Below are 20,233 nucleotides of genomic sequence, written 5' to 3' on the forward strand. Positions count from 1 at the left end.
GGAGACCTGGGACATCAGGGTCTTATTTTGGGAGGGCTTCAGGAAGTGATCACAAGATTGGGCATGTGTTGTGGAGTCCCTAGGGATTGTGTGTTCTGGGCACATGGCTGGGACAGAATGTCACTGGATGTTCTCGTACTGTGCTGCTGACCACCTGTGTAACAGGTGGACCAAAAGAAGCCTTTTCTTCTGCAGCATCCCTCCATTCTACAGAGAAATTTTAATATCACCCTCACTTTACAGGAGACATGCTTAAAGGAATTCTGTACATTATCATAACATGTATTGAATGGTAAATTGGAGATGAGTAGCAATAAATTGATAATTGTTATTAGAACATAGTTTATCTTAAAGAATGTAGTTAGGTAGAACTTGACATTATACATTATTTATAATAATAATGTATAAAACCCTGAGTGGTATCATTATCATTCTTAAGATGAAGAAATTTAACTTCAGCTACATTGGTTAACTTTCCCATTGTCACACAGCTAGTAACTGGTTAAAGAACTGTCTGTCAAACTTTTGCCCTTTCTGATTGGCTATTCTGCTCAGTACTCTCCACCTTCTGAGACAAATTCATCATTCATATACCCGTAGTTAATTTTTATTATAAAATTGATATCTCAAAATATGGGACAAAATACAAAGGTAAGTGGGATTTGGTAGACTTAAAAGACCATCCCAGGCAAAACTCAGGAAAGATGAGTATCATCAGAAGCATATCACATTATGAGCAAAATAAATAAAAGTAAATTGATTCTTCAACTCTAGATTCCCAGTCATGAAACTGTGTAATGTTAAGAACAAAACATTTTGAACATTCTAGAGAGGGAAAATACATTTTCTGCAAAGAAACAATTTTTTAACAGCAAAAATAAGAGAAGACAGTGAATAATCTTTAGGAATATGGTAACCTGGGCACAGTGGCTCATGCCTGTAATTCAAGCAATTCAGGAAGAAGAGACAAGAGGATGGAAAGTTCAAGGCCTGCCTGAGCAATTGAGTGAGACCCTGTCTCAAAATAGGAAAAAAGAGTTGAGGATGTGGCTCAGTGGTAAAGCCACCCCACCTATGGGTTCAATCCCTAATACAGAAAAAAATATTTTGTAAGCTAAATGCCATCAAGTTCTGAAGCTTAGAAAGAACTCCTTAAATACATTATAAAATGATGAAAGTACAAAAATGAAATCCTGTGCATCTGTAGAGAGAGAGACCTGGAAATAAAAGAGCAGTCATCCTTAAAGAAGAATGAATAGTTCAGACCAAGAAGAGTAAATACTGAGGAAAGGAAGATGAGGCTTTAGATATGAAATGCTTGGTTGCTTCCACAGGTGCAGTCTCAGTGAGAGGTGGGGACAGAACCTTTCTGTCCCTTGGCAGTAGAAAAAAGGAGAAGCATGGTATGATGACTTATAGCTTAACAGTAAGAGTAAATGGATACCTATTTTAAGAAGAGATAGTACTACCCTTTTAAAGGGAGAAAGAAAGGGTACCATGGGGATAAAGATTGAAGGTTTGTACAGTATGTATAACTTGAAGCATTATTATTTTTTGGATGTGTAATTATATACAATGATGTTATAGTATGAATCTATAAAAAAGTCCCCCCAAAGCTCATATGTAGGTACTGTGGCAATGTTTATAGGTGAAAAGATTAGATTATGAGTGCCTCATCAGAGGATTAATCCATTTGATGGATTAATGGTTTAAATGGTGTACTGGGTGGTAACTGTAGGACGGTCCAGCATGGCTAGAGGAAGTAGATCACTGGGGCATGACCTTGGACTATATTTATCCCTGTTTTCCCTCTCTGCCTCCTGGCTGCCATGAGCTGAGCAGCTTTCCTCTGCCACACACTTCTGCCATGATATTTCTGTGATGCAGTCAGCCAACCATGGACTGGGGTCAGTGAAACCATGAGCCCAGAATAAACTTTTTTTCCTCTAAGTTGTTCTTGTCCAGTATTTTGATTATAGTAATAAAAAGCTGACTAATATACCTGACCTGGGATACATAGGTAAACTCACGTAATTATGAAAAATTATATATGCTGTCATTAGTCATTTGATTCTTTTATGAAGCCAAAGAAAAACACTCTCAGGATTTTTAAAGGAAACTCTCCAGAATCCCTGCTATCCCTCTGGAGTTAGATAAGAGACCTCCCAAGGTAGAGTTGATTCTACTTCATGATTTTCCTTCTGTATTGGTCAGCTTTCTGTCAACATAGTGAAATACCTGACATAGGCTACTTATGAAATAAAGAGAGGTTTATTCTGGCTCATGGTTCTGGAGATTCAAGTCCACTATTAGGTGGCTCCATGGATTTGGGCCTCTGGTGAGGGTAGCATATCTTGGTGGGAGCATGTGTTTGGAGTGAAAGGTCACATCTTGAGCCAGGGTTTATAAGTGACCATCTGCACTTTCCTGTACTGTTTCTGGAAGGATGAGCATCTCTCCTTCCTTCTTTCTCCAACTTCCCACTTTTGAGATTCTTCAGGGGCCTCTGCTTAACTGGGACAACTGTGAGATGAGATGTTGAGATGCTTAGGAAACAAGTGAAGATGGGTCCAGAACAGAGAGACAGTTAGCAATGACTCACAGATGTTTTCAAGGATGAGAGGAAAGCTAGGAATCTCACAGAGGAAGGGACTCCACCTTTGGAGAATCAAAGTACACTGAGAAAATTGACGGGGAGAAGAGGGTGAAAAGGGTTTGGGACATGAGTGAGAATTTCTGTTAGAGTGAATGAGAGATTCCAAGTAGCCCTGGGAAGTAATAGAAGCTCGAAATCATGACTATATTTCCTTCCCCTTCTTAGTTCATAAACTTCTCCATGCGGAAAATTGGGTATTTCCTACTCATGCATGTGTATGAAGAGGCACTGTCAATGAAAGGCTTTGAAGCTGGAGGAAATAAAAACATCAACTCTTCATGAAATATTACTCATGACTAGAGTGATGGACACTTATATATGTCAGATGGACTGCCCAGAAATTATATGAGAAGTTAGGGAGAGATCTCTAGGCTGGGTAGCCTCCAGAAGCCTAATTATCAGTTGTCCCACACCACAGTTAAGCAGAAGCCCCTGAAGGATCCTTAGTACACAGTAGGTGCTCAATAAATACTGCATGACAAAGCTAGGGCAGGCTATATCTGCTTGTCTGCTGCACTAAAACGTTCAATTTAAAAGTCCATTAAGCCTATTTTATCCTCTTTTGGCCTTGTCCTGTACCCTTCTTGGTGGCCTATAAACAGCCCAAGAGAGGTACAAAGCTCACTCAAGTGAATAGATGCAGAAGAAAACTCAAACTAACTGTCAGAGTGATCAAAATTAAACCTCTGGATCTGTCTCTCTGGGCCTGGCCTTCGAGGGCATCTTTTGCACTTAATGATGGAAAATCCAATTAAACCAAGTTTAGAAAACTTCAAATAATTAAATACTATCTACCAGGGAGAGAATTACCCTGTGGAGGAAGTAACAGAGGAACAGGGAACATAGGCTGGTCCCAGTTCTATGAAGTGACTGACACACTGTGCTTTATTTTATCTTCTTGGATGCAGGAAAGAGAATCAATTCATGTATCTTAAGTGGGAAAGTATGTACAAAGTAAAATAATCATTCTTCTTCCCTTGACATCCCTCCCTGATACCAAGGGGGCACTGACCTGGGTGTCCATCAGGTTGTCTCAACAGTTCCTAGGACATAAGTCCCTTTGAGATTTTGATAAAAATCGGATTTTTTTTTCCCTAGGGAAAAAATCAGTCTCATACCCACTTGCAAAATTTTGAATTTTAAGAGAATTCATGGACCCCATAGTCCTGCATGTTCATGAATTCCAAGGTAAGACTCCTGGAATCAATAGGCATTATACACCATTGCTGGTTATTTGCATCTAAAGTTTGAATGGTTTATCATCAGGCATCCTGTCTACACTCGATTTTGGAGTAGGAGAAGGGATGAAAAACAAACCAATCTAGTTTTCTTAGCAATTTAATGTTCGAATGATTTTACTTTACCAGCCCAGGATAAATTTGCATTTTATTAAAGGAGTCTTATAACTCAAAACAATCTTATGTTGATGAGTTTCAATCATGGGGGGGGGGGTTTGCATAGGAAGAGCCTTTATGAGTCCTTGGAATCACATGGATTGTGAGGAAGTTGGCATAGGGTATTTTATCAGGTTTTTCATTGCCGTGACTAAATGACTTGGCCAGAACAATTTTTTAGAGGAGGAAAAGTTTCTTTGAGGGTTCACAATTTCAGAGGTCTTAGCCTCAGGACTTGAGGTGGCAGAAGAGTGTGGTGGAGGGAAGCAGCTCACATGGTGATCAGGGAAACAGAGAGAGACTCCACTAGCCAGATAAAAATATATACCTCAAAGCCATGTCCCAGTTCTCACCTCCTCTAGCCATACCTTACCACTTCAGTTACCATTCAGTTAATCCCTATCAGGAGATAATTCACTGATTATATTAAGGCTATAACCCAATCATTTCTCATCCAAACCTTCCTGTATTGTCTCACACATGAGCTTTTGCAGGAAACCTCACATCCAAACCATAACATACTGATGGAAACACCAGGTAATGATGCTAGGAAAGGGCCGTTGTGTTACCAACATAAACCCCAAAGGCCTGGCTGGGTAAGCCTTCTGTGGGTTCCTCCCTGCCCTACCCACTACCTGAGTACTGGGGTTTGAACCCAGAGGCCTTCTACCATGGGCCTACATCCCCAATCCTTTCTATTTTTAATTTGGAGATAGAATTTCACTAAGTTTCCCAGGCTTACCTCAAGCTTGTGATCCTCTAGTCTCAGCCTCCAGCGTTGCTGGGATTATAGATACAAAACAGCATGCCCAGCATGTGGGCTCATTCTTGTGTCTTGGCACAGTTGGGAAGAAGGATGGTGCTATCACAACCCTAAGATCATAGTCAGGTTGTGTGCTAAGGCTTTTCTCTCAGACTGGAGCTGAAAATAACTGGGCAGTTCAGAGGGTTATTCTACACATAACCTCTGAATGGAAAGAGCTGGATTATCTCTATTAAGAGACCCTGAAAAGCTGGCTCTTAGGGAGTTGCAGATTTTCCCAGTTGCTGGCAGCAATTATGATCAAACCATAGTTAATTAAGGTGTCTCCTGTGTTTGACTTAACATTGCTGCCTGTCAAATTCTTATTTATCATTCATGTTGTATTTTAAATACTACACCTATCAGGAATTCTTTCCTGATTTTATTATCTCTCATAGAATGGATACTTTATTGTATTGTATTTTTTATGTGATGCTGAGGATGGAACACAGGGCCTCACACATGCTAGGAAAGCTCTCTACCACTGAGCTATAACCCCAGCCCTAGACTCTTTATTTTTATTATTCTTTTGGACCCTATGCCTATATAACGCTGTTCCTCCTTTTATTATAGTTATTTATTATCTGCTTTATATGTTTTTAATAGTGTTATAGTTTTGATTGGCTATGTCCCCCAAAGATTCATATACAAAGGCAGCAATATTCAGAGGTCAGAATATGAGGAAGTGATTGGATCATGAGGGCTCTGACCTCATTGGTGGATTAATTCATTGAGGGATTTATATTTGATAGTATTATTGGGAGATGTTAGAAACTATAGGTAGTGGGGCCTTATTGAAGGAAGTAGATCGCTTTGGGTATGCCCTGGAAGAGTACATCTTATCCCTAGCCCCTTCCTTGCTCACTCTTCCATGAGATGAGCAGCTTGGCTCTGCCATGCCCTTCCACAACCATGTTTCTGCCTTGGAATCAGCTGAGCATGGACTGAAACCTTTGAAAATGTGAGCCAAATTCAATCTTTCTTACTAAGCTGTTTTTCTCAGGTACTTTATTCCAGTAACAGAAATCTAACCAACAGAAGTAGAAACTGCACTTATTCATCTCTGGGGCTCCTTGACCCCACTGTCTTACAAATAATTGTGTTCGATGTATCAATTTAGTTGATTTCCCTTTAGGTTTTTGCAAACACTTTCACCGAGCAGGTATGCTCATTCTGTAGACTTTTATCTAGTATTGAATGGATGAATGAAGCAACCAATCAACTTACAAACATTTGTTGAACTTTGAGCATAACCCCTATGTGAGGTATGGGGGGTGGTGATAAAAATATTACCATTAGATCATTTAAATGTATGTTCTAACTGAAGATAATAAGCAGTCCATTAATTACTATTAAAAAGGCAGCATCACAATTAGGAACACTGAGAAACGAGGGCATTTGACCTTGTTCAGCTTTGCTCAGAGAGGGAACCCAGCCCCTCTTGTCGCTGTGGTATTAACCAGTCAGCAGGCTGCCTTTGAAAATGTGCACCCTCTTTCCTCCAGCTAAACAAGGATGCCAGCCCTGCCCACCATCATTGCTATGCAGTTAGGACTTTGCCTGAGGGGCAGTTGTCTTTTTTGTGTATTGTCTTGGTCTTTGACTTCCTCTCTCATCTCATTTGTTGCAGTTTTTACTAATAATTCATGACTTTCAGAGGATGGATGGGAGTAAGGAAATGATAAAACTCAGTAAATGTGTTCATCTTCTTTTTATTAATAGCCCCAATAAAAGGATTTTTTGAGGGTGTGAACAAGAAGAGCCTCAGAATGGCAGCCCCTGATGAATAGCATTTGCACGTGGGCTCATTGTCTCCCATTAGCATGTAATTAATCGTTGAAAATGTTCCTGACTGCTGGGGGAGCTGGAATATCGCATGTACACTTCCTTCCAGACTTGAAGCAGATGTCCAAATAGTGGGCCAATGGTCTGATCTACCTGTCCCCAAACTCAAACATTATTTGATGGGCACATGTACACAAATATGTTTGTGTATACATGTCTGTGTATTCACATGTACATACTCTCATTCACATACACTCATCTATTGATGCATATATATGTATGTAAAAAGAATTTTATTAGTAAAAGAGCTAAACCCAAGCCCTTTCTAAATGCCTTTGTTCACTGATGGGAAAGACAAAGCCCTAAGGGAACAATTAAGCCTGTCAGATGCCTCAACTGCTAAAGAGGAATTTGACAAGCTAAATGTAGAAGAGAAACTGCACTTACTCATAAACCAGGTCTCAAGAGAGCCTTTGGTGCCCCTGGCCTGATCTCCCCACTCATCCAGCCCCCACATATTTACACAGGCCCCACCCCTCAGGTGGTCAGAGCCAGGATAAATTAATACATATCTCTTCTCTAAGGAAATAGCAGCAAAGTGATTTTGATTGTACTTGCTTCCCTTTAGATCAATGTTGTGTTTCTTGTAGTTGTTCCCATGCTCAGAAAGGGGATAGGTAAAATGGGGTCTTGACAGTTATAAGTCTTAGCTTTCATCAGGACACCTGACTGACCATTAGGCTGACCTCTTGCTTCACCCCACTCCTACCTTCACATTACACAGCCTCAGCTTTCTAGCAGGGAAACTCTTGGCAACTTTAAAAGGCTACCAAAGTGCTGAGAATTAGAAAGAGAAATCATCCAAGGATAAGAGCAGCTCCCTCCCACCTTAGTGGCAGGTTCATGGTGGTTGCCTTCTTGAAATCAAGATGACTCTTCCACTTGGACTGTCTTCTGCTGTCTGTCTACATCTTGGGTCATTATTTCCTCTCTAAGTTTTTTTTTTTTTTTTCTTTTTTAGCATATAAATTGACTCAGGTTTTGCCATCTGAAAAAGAAAAGATGCCCATCAACCTGTCTTGTCCTTTTGCTCCTGAGCTCTTTGACATAATCGCATTGACTGTCTGTGTTTCTAAATCTTCCACATGCTTTTCAACAACTGAGCTTTCAGAGCTGCTCTACTGAGACTGTCCTTGCCAAATTCACCTGTGATGTCTTTGTTGTGAGGTCCCTGCTCTCTCTCTGTCCACATTCCATTCAGTTTCCGGGAAACACTTGATGCTGTGAGCCTTTCAGTCCTTGTGGAGACTCCCATGATAGCCTTCTCTTGTTCCTTCTCTAATCTAATATTTTTCTACTCAGTAGTGGGTTTTGCTGGCTATTCCAGTTCTGTCATTCATATAAATAGATACTGTTAGTGGAATTCTCTCAATGAGTCCCTTCTCTTCTTGTCCTAGGCGCTCTTCAGGACATCTCACACTTACCATGGTTTCAACCCCTGTCCCCTCTAAGATCTGATGACACTCAAATCTATACTGCCCATCTCTTATTTCCCACTGGCTCTTAGGGGAGTCAGCCTGAGTGCTTTTAGCCCCACAAAGTTGACATGTCTAGAACTAACCACACTCTTTCTCCTCTTTACCTGTCCTCTCACCCTTCTCTTCCTTCTCTGTCCCTTGATCCATTTAATGTTTAATCCATCTACCAAGTCACTCAGAGTCTTTTCCTTCCCTTTCCTTATTCTCAGATCCAGAGAAATGACCTGAGTCTGTTTCCACATATTCCTGATTGCTGCCCCTGCCTTCATGAGGATTTCAGCATTTCTTCCTGGACTTGGCTGCTCAGTCTGGCTGCACAGACTCTGTTCCATATAACAGTATAGAGTGTGTCATTCACTGCCACCCTGTGCTTAGCACCTGACTTGCCAAACTTGAGTTTTCACCAACGCTCCCATGTTTATGGATGAGAAGAACCAAAACTTGAGGATGAAAAGATTCACCCAATATCACAGCTCTAAAGCACAACAGGGATCTGAGTTCAGCCTCTCTGACTGGCAAGTCCCAGTTCCAGATTCTTTCTGTCCCCCAAACCTTCCATATTGTATTAACCTTTTTATAGGCCTGCCTCCTACTCCTGTCTTCTTCTAGTCCATCCTTCATACCACCATGACTTCCAGCTATAGCATTCCTCTGCTTAGACCCCCCAGTGGTACTCTGAGCCCACAATGTAAAGTCTAGGTGCAGAGCCGGTCCCCACAGGTGACCTTGATCTTCTAGTCTCATCTCCTACTAGTCTCTTGGCACATCCTGTGCTCCCTGTATCTAAGCAGACTGCATCTTACGACTTCATCCACACCTTTCCATGTGCAGTATCTATTACAGGGAGTGCTCCCCTTTCCCATCTTTATGATGGATAGCTTTCCTTTGCCCCCAGACCGTCTCTCCAGATCTCCTCACTGTGCTTCCTGCCCAGGAAAGCTGGCCTACCGGACCTGTCGCAGAGCTCCTATGGGGCGGGGGTGGGGGGCATATGATTCTCTCATCTGAATTTGGGAAATGCTCACTGCTCTGCCTCCTCTAGCCTTGGAATTTCGAGTGTCCCCCAGGCACTGCATTATCCCCTGTGATGCCTTCCCTCACCTTTGTAAATAGTCCCCTATTAATTTGTCTTGTGTTCCTCAGTTGATGTGCTTCCTGCCAGAACCCTGACTGATGTGTTCCTCTTTCCATAATTCTCACCACACCTTCTTCAAGGTGCAGTGCAGGTGGCAGCTGCCCTGTGTGCCTCTTCTGACTCCCACAGGTAGGCACTGCCTCCTTCTCCCTATTTCATAACACTCTGTTTCCACTCTGCACATTCAGAACTTACCTGGCATTATCGCTCTATCAGTCCACTCTGAACTCTTCAAGGGCAGCCTCTGGGACATAATCAGTGCTGTATTCTTAGAGAATTGATATGGGGCAGTGGAGGAGTGGGTATAGAGTAAGATGCATATTTCTTTCTTTCTTCTTTTTCTTATTTTTTTGGCAGTACTGGAGATTAAACCCAGGAGCTCTCTATCTCAAAATAAAATAAAGCATTGGGAATATAATCCACTGTGTGAGGTCTTGGGTTTAATGCCCAATACCACCAAATAAATAAATAAATAAATAAATAAAATCTTACGTGCTTCTCCTGCTTTCATTTTGCAGTTGAGAAAAAACTGAGGCTCAGAGTGTTCAATGACTTTGAGAAAGTAGAGAAGCCACAGCCTCACCTATATCTTTGTGGCTGTTGTTCTGCTACTTGTTATTTATTCCTCTGCAACACAGGACTCTCAGTGTACCCAGGGGAGTGGAAAAGGAAAGGTGTGGCTTAGCTTATGGTTTATTTTGCACTGGAAAGATTTTGCCTCATGCCACTCTCCACATAGTGCTTGAAGGAAAGTATCCACTATCTTGAAAGTCAGAGGATAAATTATTCACGGAGAAAGGAGAAGAGGAAGCTAAATTTTCTAAGCAATCTCCCCCTTCTCCCCACTGCATACCACCAAAGTTGTGTCTCTGCTATTTTTGGTATGTTGATTTTCTCTTTGCTTTGTGGCTCTGGGGCAGAAGTTGTGTCTCTGAGCGAAAGCCTTCAGGAAGCCTGAGAATCCTGAGAAGTGTTAGAAAGGATGGGCTAATCCTGCCCACTGCCCAAATGCGAACCACACTGAGTATACGAACTCAGTTAACAGAAAGGAAAGAATTGGCAGCTTGTGTAAATGGATTTGGTTTTTACAGCCAACAGCAGGTGATGGTTATTTTGGAGAAATTATGAGTATTGGAGAGAAGTTAAAATCTTGAAATATGTTAAAGGATTTTTGTGTGATGGTTCTGTGAGGGATGCTGGCCTGTATTTGCCTGCCTGTCAAATACCAAACAAGAAGAAATTAACTTATCCCATCCTTGACATTTAGAAAGTACGTTGGTGATGGTTTGTGGTTGATTCAAGTGAAGCAGAAGAGGTTTTAGTGGGACATAAGAAAGAACTTGTTAACAGCTGTGAAATTAAAACATCAATTAACCACTGAGATGGGCCAGGAGGGTGTTTTAACTAGACTTTCAAAAGATAAATATGTATTTGTCAGACTCTCATCAGATTCTAAAACTCAAATGAAAGCTTATTCCTTACTCTAGGAACACACTAGATCTTTGCAACAATAATTTAGACTTTTGTGTAATTCCTTGACAAAACTTTGGAAATTAGGGCTGGGGATATGGCTCAGTTGGTAAAGTGCTTGCCTTGCAAGCACAAGGCCCTGGGTTCAATCCCCAGTACCGAAAAAAAAAAAAAAAAAAAAAAAACTTTGGAAATAGCTCCTATAGTTGCATTTCTATGCCTGTAGTTGAAGAAATGAGCTTCACTATCTCTTAAGGTTTCTCCTAGCCCCAGAATCCCAGTCTTCCTTCCAGAACATACCATTGTGAGGCAGGTCTCTGATATATGACTTAGGCATGTTGACAAGCAGATGACAAGCACACACTGGGCAATGTGTCCCAACACCTCAGTGCCTTTGGAAGTAAGGAGACTAGTTCCGTAAGGGACTATGGCATCATTGCTTGAGTTCATTACCCTTACTTCATGTCAAATAGCAGCCCTGGGAGAGTGAAATCTGAGGAGGGCAGTCTCAAACATAATGAGGAGTGAAAAAGATAGAAATTGAACTAACTTCTAATAAAAGAAAAACGGCCGAAATGATAAGGAGTCCTGGAAATACAGAGGGAGAAAATAATCAGATAATCAGTAATGAGAGATAAAAATTATCAACATGAAGGACAATGTTATCTAAAGATGATTAAAAATAAATTAAGAGGCATGGTAAAAAAGACCACACAGACACACAGATACGCATGCATTCCTGCCATGATATGTTACACCCAGGGAAGATCCTTGCTAGAGCCTGTGTTGTGGTGTTTGGACTTAACTGCCTCCATAATTGTGAGCTCAATAAATCTCTTTTCTTTGTAAAGTAGTCTGCCTCTGGTTTGTCATTATGGTAGTGAAAAATAGACCAATACAATGCCACATTCAAATTGGAGAACCACCTTTCTCCACCTCCAGAGAGTGAGTGATGTTGGGAGAACAGTGACTATTTCTGTTTGTTCTTCCATTTGACATTTCTAGATTTGCTTCCACAGTTCTAAAGTATTTGTCCAACATTTCATGTATTGCAGAATATTTGTCCATCTTTTGTCTCATGCGAACCTTATGACAACCCTGAGAGGTATTTTTATTATTCTCACTTCAAGGATGAGAGAGGGGAAAGAATTAACTAGAGATCCTTGGCCAAGTGTAAATCCTCTGGCCTCAGGTTCTGTGCTTTGTTCTGTGGCAGGAGGGAGTTCTGGAGTAAGACTGGGATGACTGGGTAAGCCCAACAGGGTTTGATTGACAGAAGAAGGCACAGAAGTTCCTGTGTGGGTCTGTAATGGGGAGAAACATGGATGTAGACATGTTATCAGTTGTGCAGGTGGCTCAAGACCTTTCACATTCTCTGCAGCCACAAGGTTTTAACATCAGCAGGTGGTTCCCCATGGATGAGGCTTTTAGGCAGGATGGTAATATCTGGTGGAATGTGGCTTATTAAGGTTCTCCAGATAAAGGGAACCAATATATAAGAAAGAGAAGGTGTGTGTCTATGTGCATGTGTGTGTTATGCACATGTGTATTTGTATATGCACACACATCTACATACATATAAAAAGATTTATTATAAGGAATTGGCTCATATGATTTTGGAGGCTGAGAAGTTCCAAGATCTATATTTGGCACTTTTTTTTTTTTTTTTTTTTTTTTTTGGTGATGCTCGGGATCAAACCCAGGAACTCATGCATACTAGGTGAGCATTCTACCCTCTGAGCAACACTCCCAACCCCCAAAAACTGTATCTGGGAAGCTAGAGACACAGGGAAGCTGATAAATGGTTCTAGTCTGAATTTAAAGACCTGAAAACCAGGAGAACTGTTGGTTTAAGTTTCATTATGGAGGCTGGCAGGCATGAGACCCGAGAAGTGTTGGTGTGTCAGGTCCAGTCTGGGAATCATAAAAGACCAGTGTCCTAACTCAAGCATCCATGCAAGAGGAGTTCCCTCTTGCTCAGCTTTTTTGTGCTATTCAGTTCTTTAATTGTTTCAGGGAGTGCAATCTGCTTTATCCAATGTTAATCTAATCTAGAAACACCCTCACAGATATCACTGAGAGTAGTATTTGGCCAGATGCCTAGAAACCCGTGGCCCCAAAGAGTTGGCATATAAAATTAACCATCAAACTGACTGCATCATTTTAGAGCTCATTTTTTTCAGAGAGAAAGATGACTGCACAAAAACTGGTCTCATGATCAGAGACTAAAAGGGAATAGGGATGAGAATTTTTTTTTTTTTTTTTTTTTTTTTTTTTGGCACCAGGAATTGAACCCAGGGGCACTTAACCTCTGAGCTGCATCCCCAGCCCTTTTATTTTCCTCTTCTTTTTTTTAATCTCGAGACAGGGTCTTGCTAAGTTGCTGAGTGCTTCACTAAGTTTCTGAGGCTGGCATTGAACTTGCTGTCCTCATATCTCAGCCTCCTGAGCCACTGAGATTACAGGCATTTGCCGCTGCACCTGACTGGGGATGAGAATTCTAAGACACAGTATAATATAAGTGACTCCAGTCAGGCCCCAAAGACTATCAAGAAAAATCATGTTGCTACCCAGATTTTCTTAAACTGTTCTTTGGAAAGTATATACTATAGAAGGCAAAGCTTAAAAACAGGTATGAGGGCAAAGGAACAACCATTACAGAGAGCTGAAGCCCTGATGGATTTATGGAAAAGACTGAAGATGAGAGAAAAAGAATGTAAACAGTTGGCACATATGGAAAAACTCTCACATCCCATTTTTATAACCATCATTCTTATTTTTTCCCCTGTCAAATAGAGAACTGATCTTCAAATTAGAAACACTGAAACATATGTGATTTAAAAAAAAAAAAAAAAAAAAAAAAAAAAAAAACAGGCGAAGTTTAAAAACCATGAGGGAAAAAGAAAGGCATCCAGTCAGGGTGTTCAGACCTCAGTCATTTGGGTCCTGAGAAAATGTGATTGTAAAATAATGATTGATCATCTTTATAGAAATCATGAGGAATGATGACAAGATTGCAAGATTAAGATATCTTACTTTTTAAATGGGAGTAAAATCTGAAAACCAGTGAATTTGTCATTGCCCCTGAAATTCTAGAAGAGATCATTGGGCAGATGGTCTGAGAGAGCTTGGAAAAGAAAAGGGTGACTGCTAGAAACCAGGGTGCCCAGGTATGCTCAGGAAATCTGCCTTAGAGCAGGTGTGCAAATTAACTTTGAACATTTGAGTTGACCACAGTGTGAACTAGAAGTGAGATGTTGTAACTAAAGAAAAAACATGATTAGAGATGGTCTGCTAAAAATTGCATTCTTGGGCATAGAAAAGATTTCTGCAAATATACTCTCCATGCTGTTTAGATCCCTTTATGAAAGTACATTCAGTTCTGTAAATTGTATTTTAAGAGATTCATTGGCAAATTGGCATATGTACGAAAAGGTTAACAAGGAAGATAGAACTTGTATATACTAAGCAAGCAACTCACTATGTGTTGGGCATTGTGTTAAATGTGTGTATGTGTGTGTTTGCACGCACATGCGCGCACTTAAAACAATGCCTTTAAGATCATTAATGTCTATTTTGGATGAGGAAACAAAGGATTATGTCAGCTTAGTAACTTGCCCAAGGCCAGTAGTTAAGCCTTGAACTTGAATTTTTCTCACCCCCAAAGCTCATGTTCTTCCCATAATACAACCTGCGCAGAGCAAAAAGGAATCTAGAAAATGGTCTTGTTGAGGACTACTGAAGGAGAGAAAGTTGCCTTTTAAAATGAAAGGAGTAAATATAAATATGGTGGTGGTTTCCAAATATTCAAATCACTGCCACTTGGAAGAAGGCTTAGCTTCGTACTCTAAGGCCTCAGAGGATAGCACTAGGGCAGTAGTATGGAAGTATAAAGATCAGTTACCATGTATTAACCATTTGTGATAAGCTAATCCCTCTTAACACATTCAGTTTTTAAACCCAATGAGTGAGGTGCAGCAGTATCATTATCCCCTATTTCACAGGTAAAGAACAAGGGTTTAACTGGGTTCTTACAACTACAAAATAGCAGAGACTGGACTGAAATCCAGGTCTGTCCCACCCTGGGGCCAATGTTTTTAACCATTTTCTTCCACTGCATTCCTATGGGTAACTTTCCAATCAATATAGGAAAAATTTCCAAGTAATTAGAACTTCCCCAAAAGGAAATGTATACTCTCTTGGGTGTGAATTGCCCATCACTGAAAAATCCTGCTGACAAATCCTGTGACCTCTCAAGTCTCTTTCTAAATGGTATTTTTTCCCTCTGATCCTAAGAGAAACAAATTTACCTATAGGTTTATAGTCTGGAAGGATGTTATTGATGGTGGATTTGGTGACTCTTTTATCTCTTTTTCAAGTTGAATTTCAACATGATGATACTAAACTCAAAATAATTTATCCAATAAATTATTTATCTTTCACTCATTTTGTTAAGTTTATGGACCTAAGAATCTGCAGTAGTACTATGGCTTTAAGCAAAACAGTTCTAATAGTAAAAATTATAATTCTGTGCATATTTTAAAATAAAAGTAAGAAACCTTAGAAAATTTAAAGAGGGAACAAAGCCTTGTGAAACCTAGGAATTATCTTTAATTTATGCAAACTGCTTTGGTTCCCTGCTCTTGATAATTATGGTGAAAATTGAGAAGATTGGGACAGTTTTTAGAGGCAGGACTGGAAGGACCCTAATATTAAGTATAAAGATGAAGAGTGAAGGTGAAAAGCAAATCTTCCCTATTCCTGAAGTGCTGACATTTGTCTTTTCTCCTCAGTTTCAACCACTCGCTCATTCCCAGTTCGTGAGAAAATTTGAGTTTTGAACACTGAGCGTGGTGGTGCATGCCTGTAATTCCAGCAACTTGGGAGATTGAGGTAGGGAGATCCAAAGTTTGAGACCAGGCTGAGCAATTTAGTAAAACCCTGTCTCAAAAAATGAAAAAGGTCTGGGGATGCAGTATAGCGGTAAAGTACCCTTGGGTTTAATCCCCAATATGAAAAAAAGAAAGAACAGGAAAAGAAAGAAAAGAAAACCAAGTCATGAAGAATGAGTGTTCTTGGAATATATTTCTAGATCTGGGAGTTTGAACTTAAGCCTTTAATTTGTTGATTTATTAATTTGTTGATGAATGAGGTCATATGGAAAAACTTTCTGCTGCTTGGTTGTGTTGGTGGAAACTTTTCTAAGCAGGAACTAAATGACTTTTTGCTTAGCTAGAGGTTAATTGCTTCTCAGAACAGCACACTACATTTCTGAACTCAGACACAGCAAGCAGAGCAGTTTCCAGAGAGTTCAAAGAGAGTGGCCGCACTCAAGCACAGGTTGTCATCAGACTTTCTGAAGTGCTTTGTCTGTTAAGATTACTTGAACCTGAGCTCATTGCTGTCCCCGAGTGCCTTCCACATCTGTATCATGTTGGCATGCCAATTCACATTCATCTCTGCAGTATCAGTTTAAATCCAGTTCTTGGTCCTTAGAGTGTTACATAATAAATTAAAAACCCAACACCAAAGGAGTTTTATGTGCAATGCATCTGAACTAACTGGACTGACTTCCGGTGGGGAAAATGAATAGCTGAGCTGACTACATTATGGGTGCTCATTAATAACAGCAGGGATGCCTTACCTCCCTCCTGGGCCGGCATCAGGAACCTGCCATGTGCCGATCACTGTGGTCCTAAGGATGCCCCCATGTGGTCCTTGTTCCTTTAAGGAGCTCTTTTTTGAAACATTATAGTGTGAGATGCATGCTATGGCACAGGTGAACCCACAGAGGTTCAGCAGTTCAGAATGCTGAAGGAAAGAAAAGGCTTCCCTCAGCCACGTGTGGAATGATGCCAAGGGTGCTCACAGTGGTTGCAAAGGCAGGAAGAGGTATGAAGCCAGTCCTACAGACCTGCATAGGTTGGAACTCCAGATGTACAGAGTGGAAGGCAGATACTCCATGCTAAGGAGTTTGAGATTCTGTCTTGCAGGCAGTAGGAAGCCTTTGCAAGGATGCAGTGGAATTCGTGTTTTTGAAACTAACCCTTTGCTTCCATCTCACTCTAATTAGAATGGGAGCCATCAAGAATACAAAAAATAAGAAGTGTTAGAGAGGATGTGGGGGAAAAGGAACACTTATACACTGTTGGTGGAGTTGTAAATTAGTACAATCACTGTGCAAAATCAGTATGGAGGTTCCTTAAAAGACTAGGAATGGAATTACACATGACCCAACTCTGCCACTCTCAGTATTTAGCCTAAAGAATTAAAGTTATTATACTACAGTGACACATGCATACCCATGTTTACAGCAATGCTGCTCACAATAGCCAAATTATGGAATCAGCCTAGGTGTCTATTAGTGGATAAATGGATAAATGTGGGTGTATATGTACACAGTGGAGTTTCATTCAGTCATAAAGAAGAACAAAATTGTCCCTTTCAGGAAAGTGAATGGAACTTGAGAGCATTATGTTAAGAAAACATATGCAGTCTCTGAATATTTCTCATCATCTCCACTATTCCTACCCTAATACAAGTCATCATTGTTTCTCAGGTGAATTATTTCAATGAACTTTTAAGCTCAGGGGTGTACAAACATTTTCTGAAAAGGGTCAGATTGAAGTTTGGGGGTAATGTATGTCATCCATAGGGTCCTTGTTAGAAGAACTCAGCTCTTGTGTGTGTGAAAACAGGCAACACTATGCGAGCTGAATGAACATTTCTATGTCAATAAAGTTCATTTACAGAGAAAAAAAATTCAAACTCAGAAAGTTAAGGGTCATATGTTTTCTTTCTTATGTGGAAGCCAGAGAAAAAAAAGGGGAAAAAAAGTCGGGGTGGGGGGCAATCTCATAAAAGCAGGAGGAAGATCAGTAGAGTAAAGAAAGGGAACCAGGGGGAGGAAGAGAGGAGGAAAGAGAAGGTATTGGGGAGTGAAATTGACCAGATTATATTGTTCTACCGTGTGCACAAACAAATATGTAACAATGAATAAAACTTTTATAATTATGAGGCACCAATAAAAATGTCTAATTAGAAAAAACAAAAATAAATAAAAATAAAAATATCACTTTGCTAGCAATATAGGGGATAGATTGGCAATTGGAGAGCTAGGAAGCAGAGACACACCCTGTAGAGGCTATTGCAAATATCCTGGTGAAAAATGAGAACTAAGGTAGTCGCATGGAGTTGAAGAGAAAATACCACAGACATCAGGGAGGTGCAGGAACTTAGTCATGAGTGATGGATATCAGGGAAGAGTGGAGGAACAAATCAAGGATGTCCCTTAGGTTTCTCACTTGACTGGGTATGATGCCCCCTCATCAAAATGGGGGTCAGGAGGAGGAAGGCCATGTTGGCTTCCAGAATTAGGGGGATGAATGGTGAACTCAGGTGGGGGGTCTGATGAATTTGAGAAACTCAAGAGATACCTGAGGAGATGTCTGGGAAGGATGGCCAAATGGGCCTAGAGTTCAAGCAGAAGGAACTGCAGTACCATTGTTGGCTTGTACCTTGATAGGAAGACAGTTTAGCATTATTAGAAGATTCAGGGACTCTGTGATCCTGATAATCTTAGATTAGCTCTCTTGGGTTGCTTGTTATCAATTTGGGTATTATTTAGAGGTGGTAGAAATGTGACACGTATTGAAATGACTCCAGAAGAGTTTAGCAGAGAAACCATGGTTCCCAAGGTGAACTTGGGATTCTGCCCAGTGTTGTTCTCCTCTCTTGCCCACTCTTCTTTAGAATGTCCCTCCAAGGTTATTAGACTCAATTATTAGACTATTTAGAGGGTGCATTGGTAAAGATATGTAAAAAGACACTTTACTAAATATGTCATCTTCTCAATAACCCTGCAAGATTATTAACAGTTCCATTTTACAGATAACACAGTGAACCTCTGAGGGGTTTCATAGCTTACCTCATAATAAGTTATAGATAAAGTTGTAGACTCTAAATTCCATTCTTTTTCTCCTACATAACACTAACTTATATTTTTAAAATAACAGACCTATTAAACCCTTGGATGAAAGATACCAATGTTTTTATTGAGAAAAAAAATGTTTTGTGGAAAGGATTTTGCCCCAGTGCCATTTATCAAGAGCAATACAATCTCTAGATCACCCAAAACTGATCTCACTTCCCCACCTCTTCCTACAACAGTCATGCCTGGTGGTTCTTATGGTGCCCTATTCTAGGTCCACTTAATCCACGTAAGACTGGACCACTAGGGCCATGCTTATAATGTTTTCCCCTTTCCTTCTGCCTCCACCTTTGTCCCTATCTCCTTATACCCCAAGCAGCCATAGGGATCCTTTAGTTCTAAGAAGCACACAAAGTCAGTGCTCTACTCAGAAGCCTCTGATGACTTCTCAACTCACTGAGAATACAAGGCCTCATTTTTAAGCCTTCTGCATTCTGTCCTCTGGTTGCTACTATAACCCTGTCACTGATCATACTTGCTCCATTTGAACCACACTACCTGTTTCTCAAGCCCCTCTAGCACCTTTTCTCATGTCAGGACTTGTAGCTTTCCTGTTCCCACTTCCTATGATTTTGCCCAGCCAACTCTGTGACCACCCTTTTGAAAACAGCAGCCCCCATCATGCTCCATCCCTATTCTGCCTGAGTTTTCTTCATTCACTTGTATATTGATATCCACATGTAAGCTCAGTGAACTCAAAGGCTTTGTCCTACTCTAACTACACCCTGAACTGCTAGGGCAGCACCTAGCATTCAGAACTCTACTTGAATTGTGGAATTAATAGATGGAAGCAATGGTCCTGGCAGAGAGGGATGGAAAGTAGAGTCACTATGACTAAGGACCTACAATAATGAAAAGGAGTATCTTTGTTTTCCTAACATGGTTAACATTATTGTTTCCCCAAGTTTCCTCATTTGTGCGTAATTGTGAGCTGTTATCAGAAAACTTGTACACATTTCCCTGGATTAAATTTGTTGCTCTGATAAGGGAATGATTTTTCTTCAAACACAGAAGTCATTAGGACAGATCTGCTGCCTCAGGAGATGACTGATAGTAGTGGGGGTTCCCATGTCTACAATCCCACACCTAGAAGTCACTCATAGAAACATCTGAGTTTGTGGAGCCTATTGAATGTACTTTCTGTATGGTGACTTTTTGATCCCATAGGAAAAGGATTTCCTTTGGTAACTTGACTTTAATGTCCTTATCAAAAGTTTCCAGTTGAAGGCCTGAATGCCATTTTCAGTGCATTTTTCTGTTGTTCTTCCCTTAGAATCTTCTATGTCTCTCATGATTCCCAAGACTTGAAGATCTTCAGCTATATTGCTCGAGATGGTGCCAGCAACATCTTCAGGTGTAACGTCTTTAAATCCAAGAAGAAGGTAAAGGAGCAGTCATTGGTCATCTGTAACGTTCCTCTTATGGACCCAGCACATCCCCAACACAGACCAATCTCCCTGTTG

General features: G+C 40.5%; 1 protein-coding gene across 7 annotated transcripts in view; it reads left to right on the forward strand.

Moving 5' to 3' along the window:
• LOC306659173 (uncharacterized protein C1orf226) overlaps window positions 1-20,233 on the forward strand; it is a 332,178-nt gene that overhangs the window by 251,323 nt on the left and 60,622 nt on the right. For all 7 annotated transcript variants that reach the window (XM_079136582.1, XM_079136583.1, XM_079136587.1 and 4 more), the window contains one exon: window positions 20,044-20,152. In XM_079136582.1, the coding sequence (XP_078992708.1) occupies window positions 20,044-20,152 (109 nt within the window). The remainder of the gene's footprint in view (window positions 1-20,043; window positions 20,153-20,233) is intronic.

This window comes from Sciurus vulgaris (assembly GCF_902686455.1).
Source record: "Sciurus vulgaris genome assembly, chromosome: 1".
NCBI classification, from domain to species: domain Eukaryota; kingdom Metazoa; phylum Chordata; class Mammalia; order Rodentia; family Sciuridae; genus Sciurus; species Sciurus vulgaris.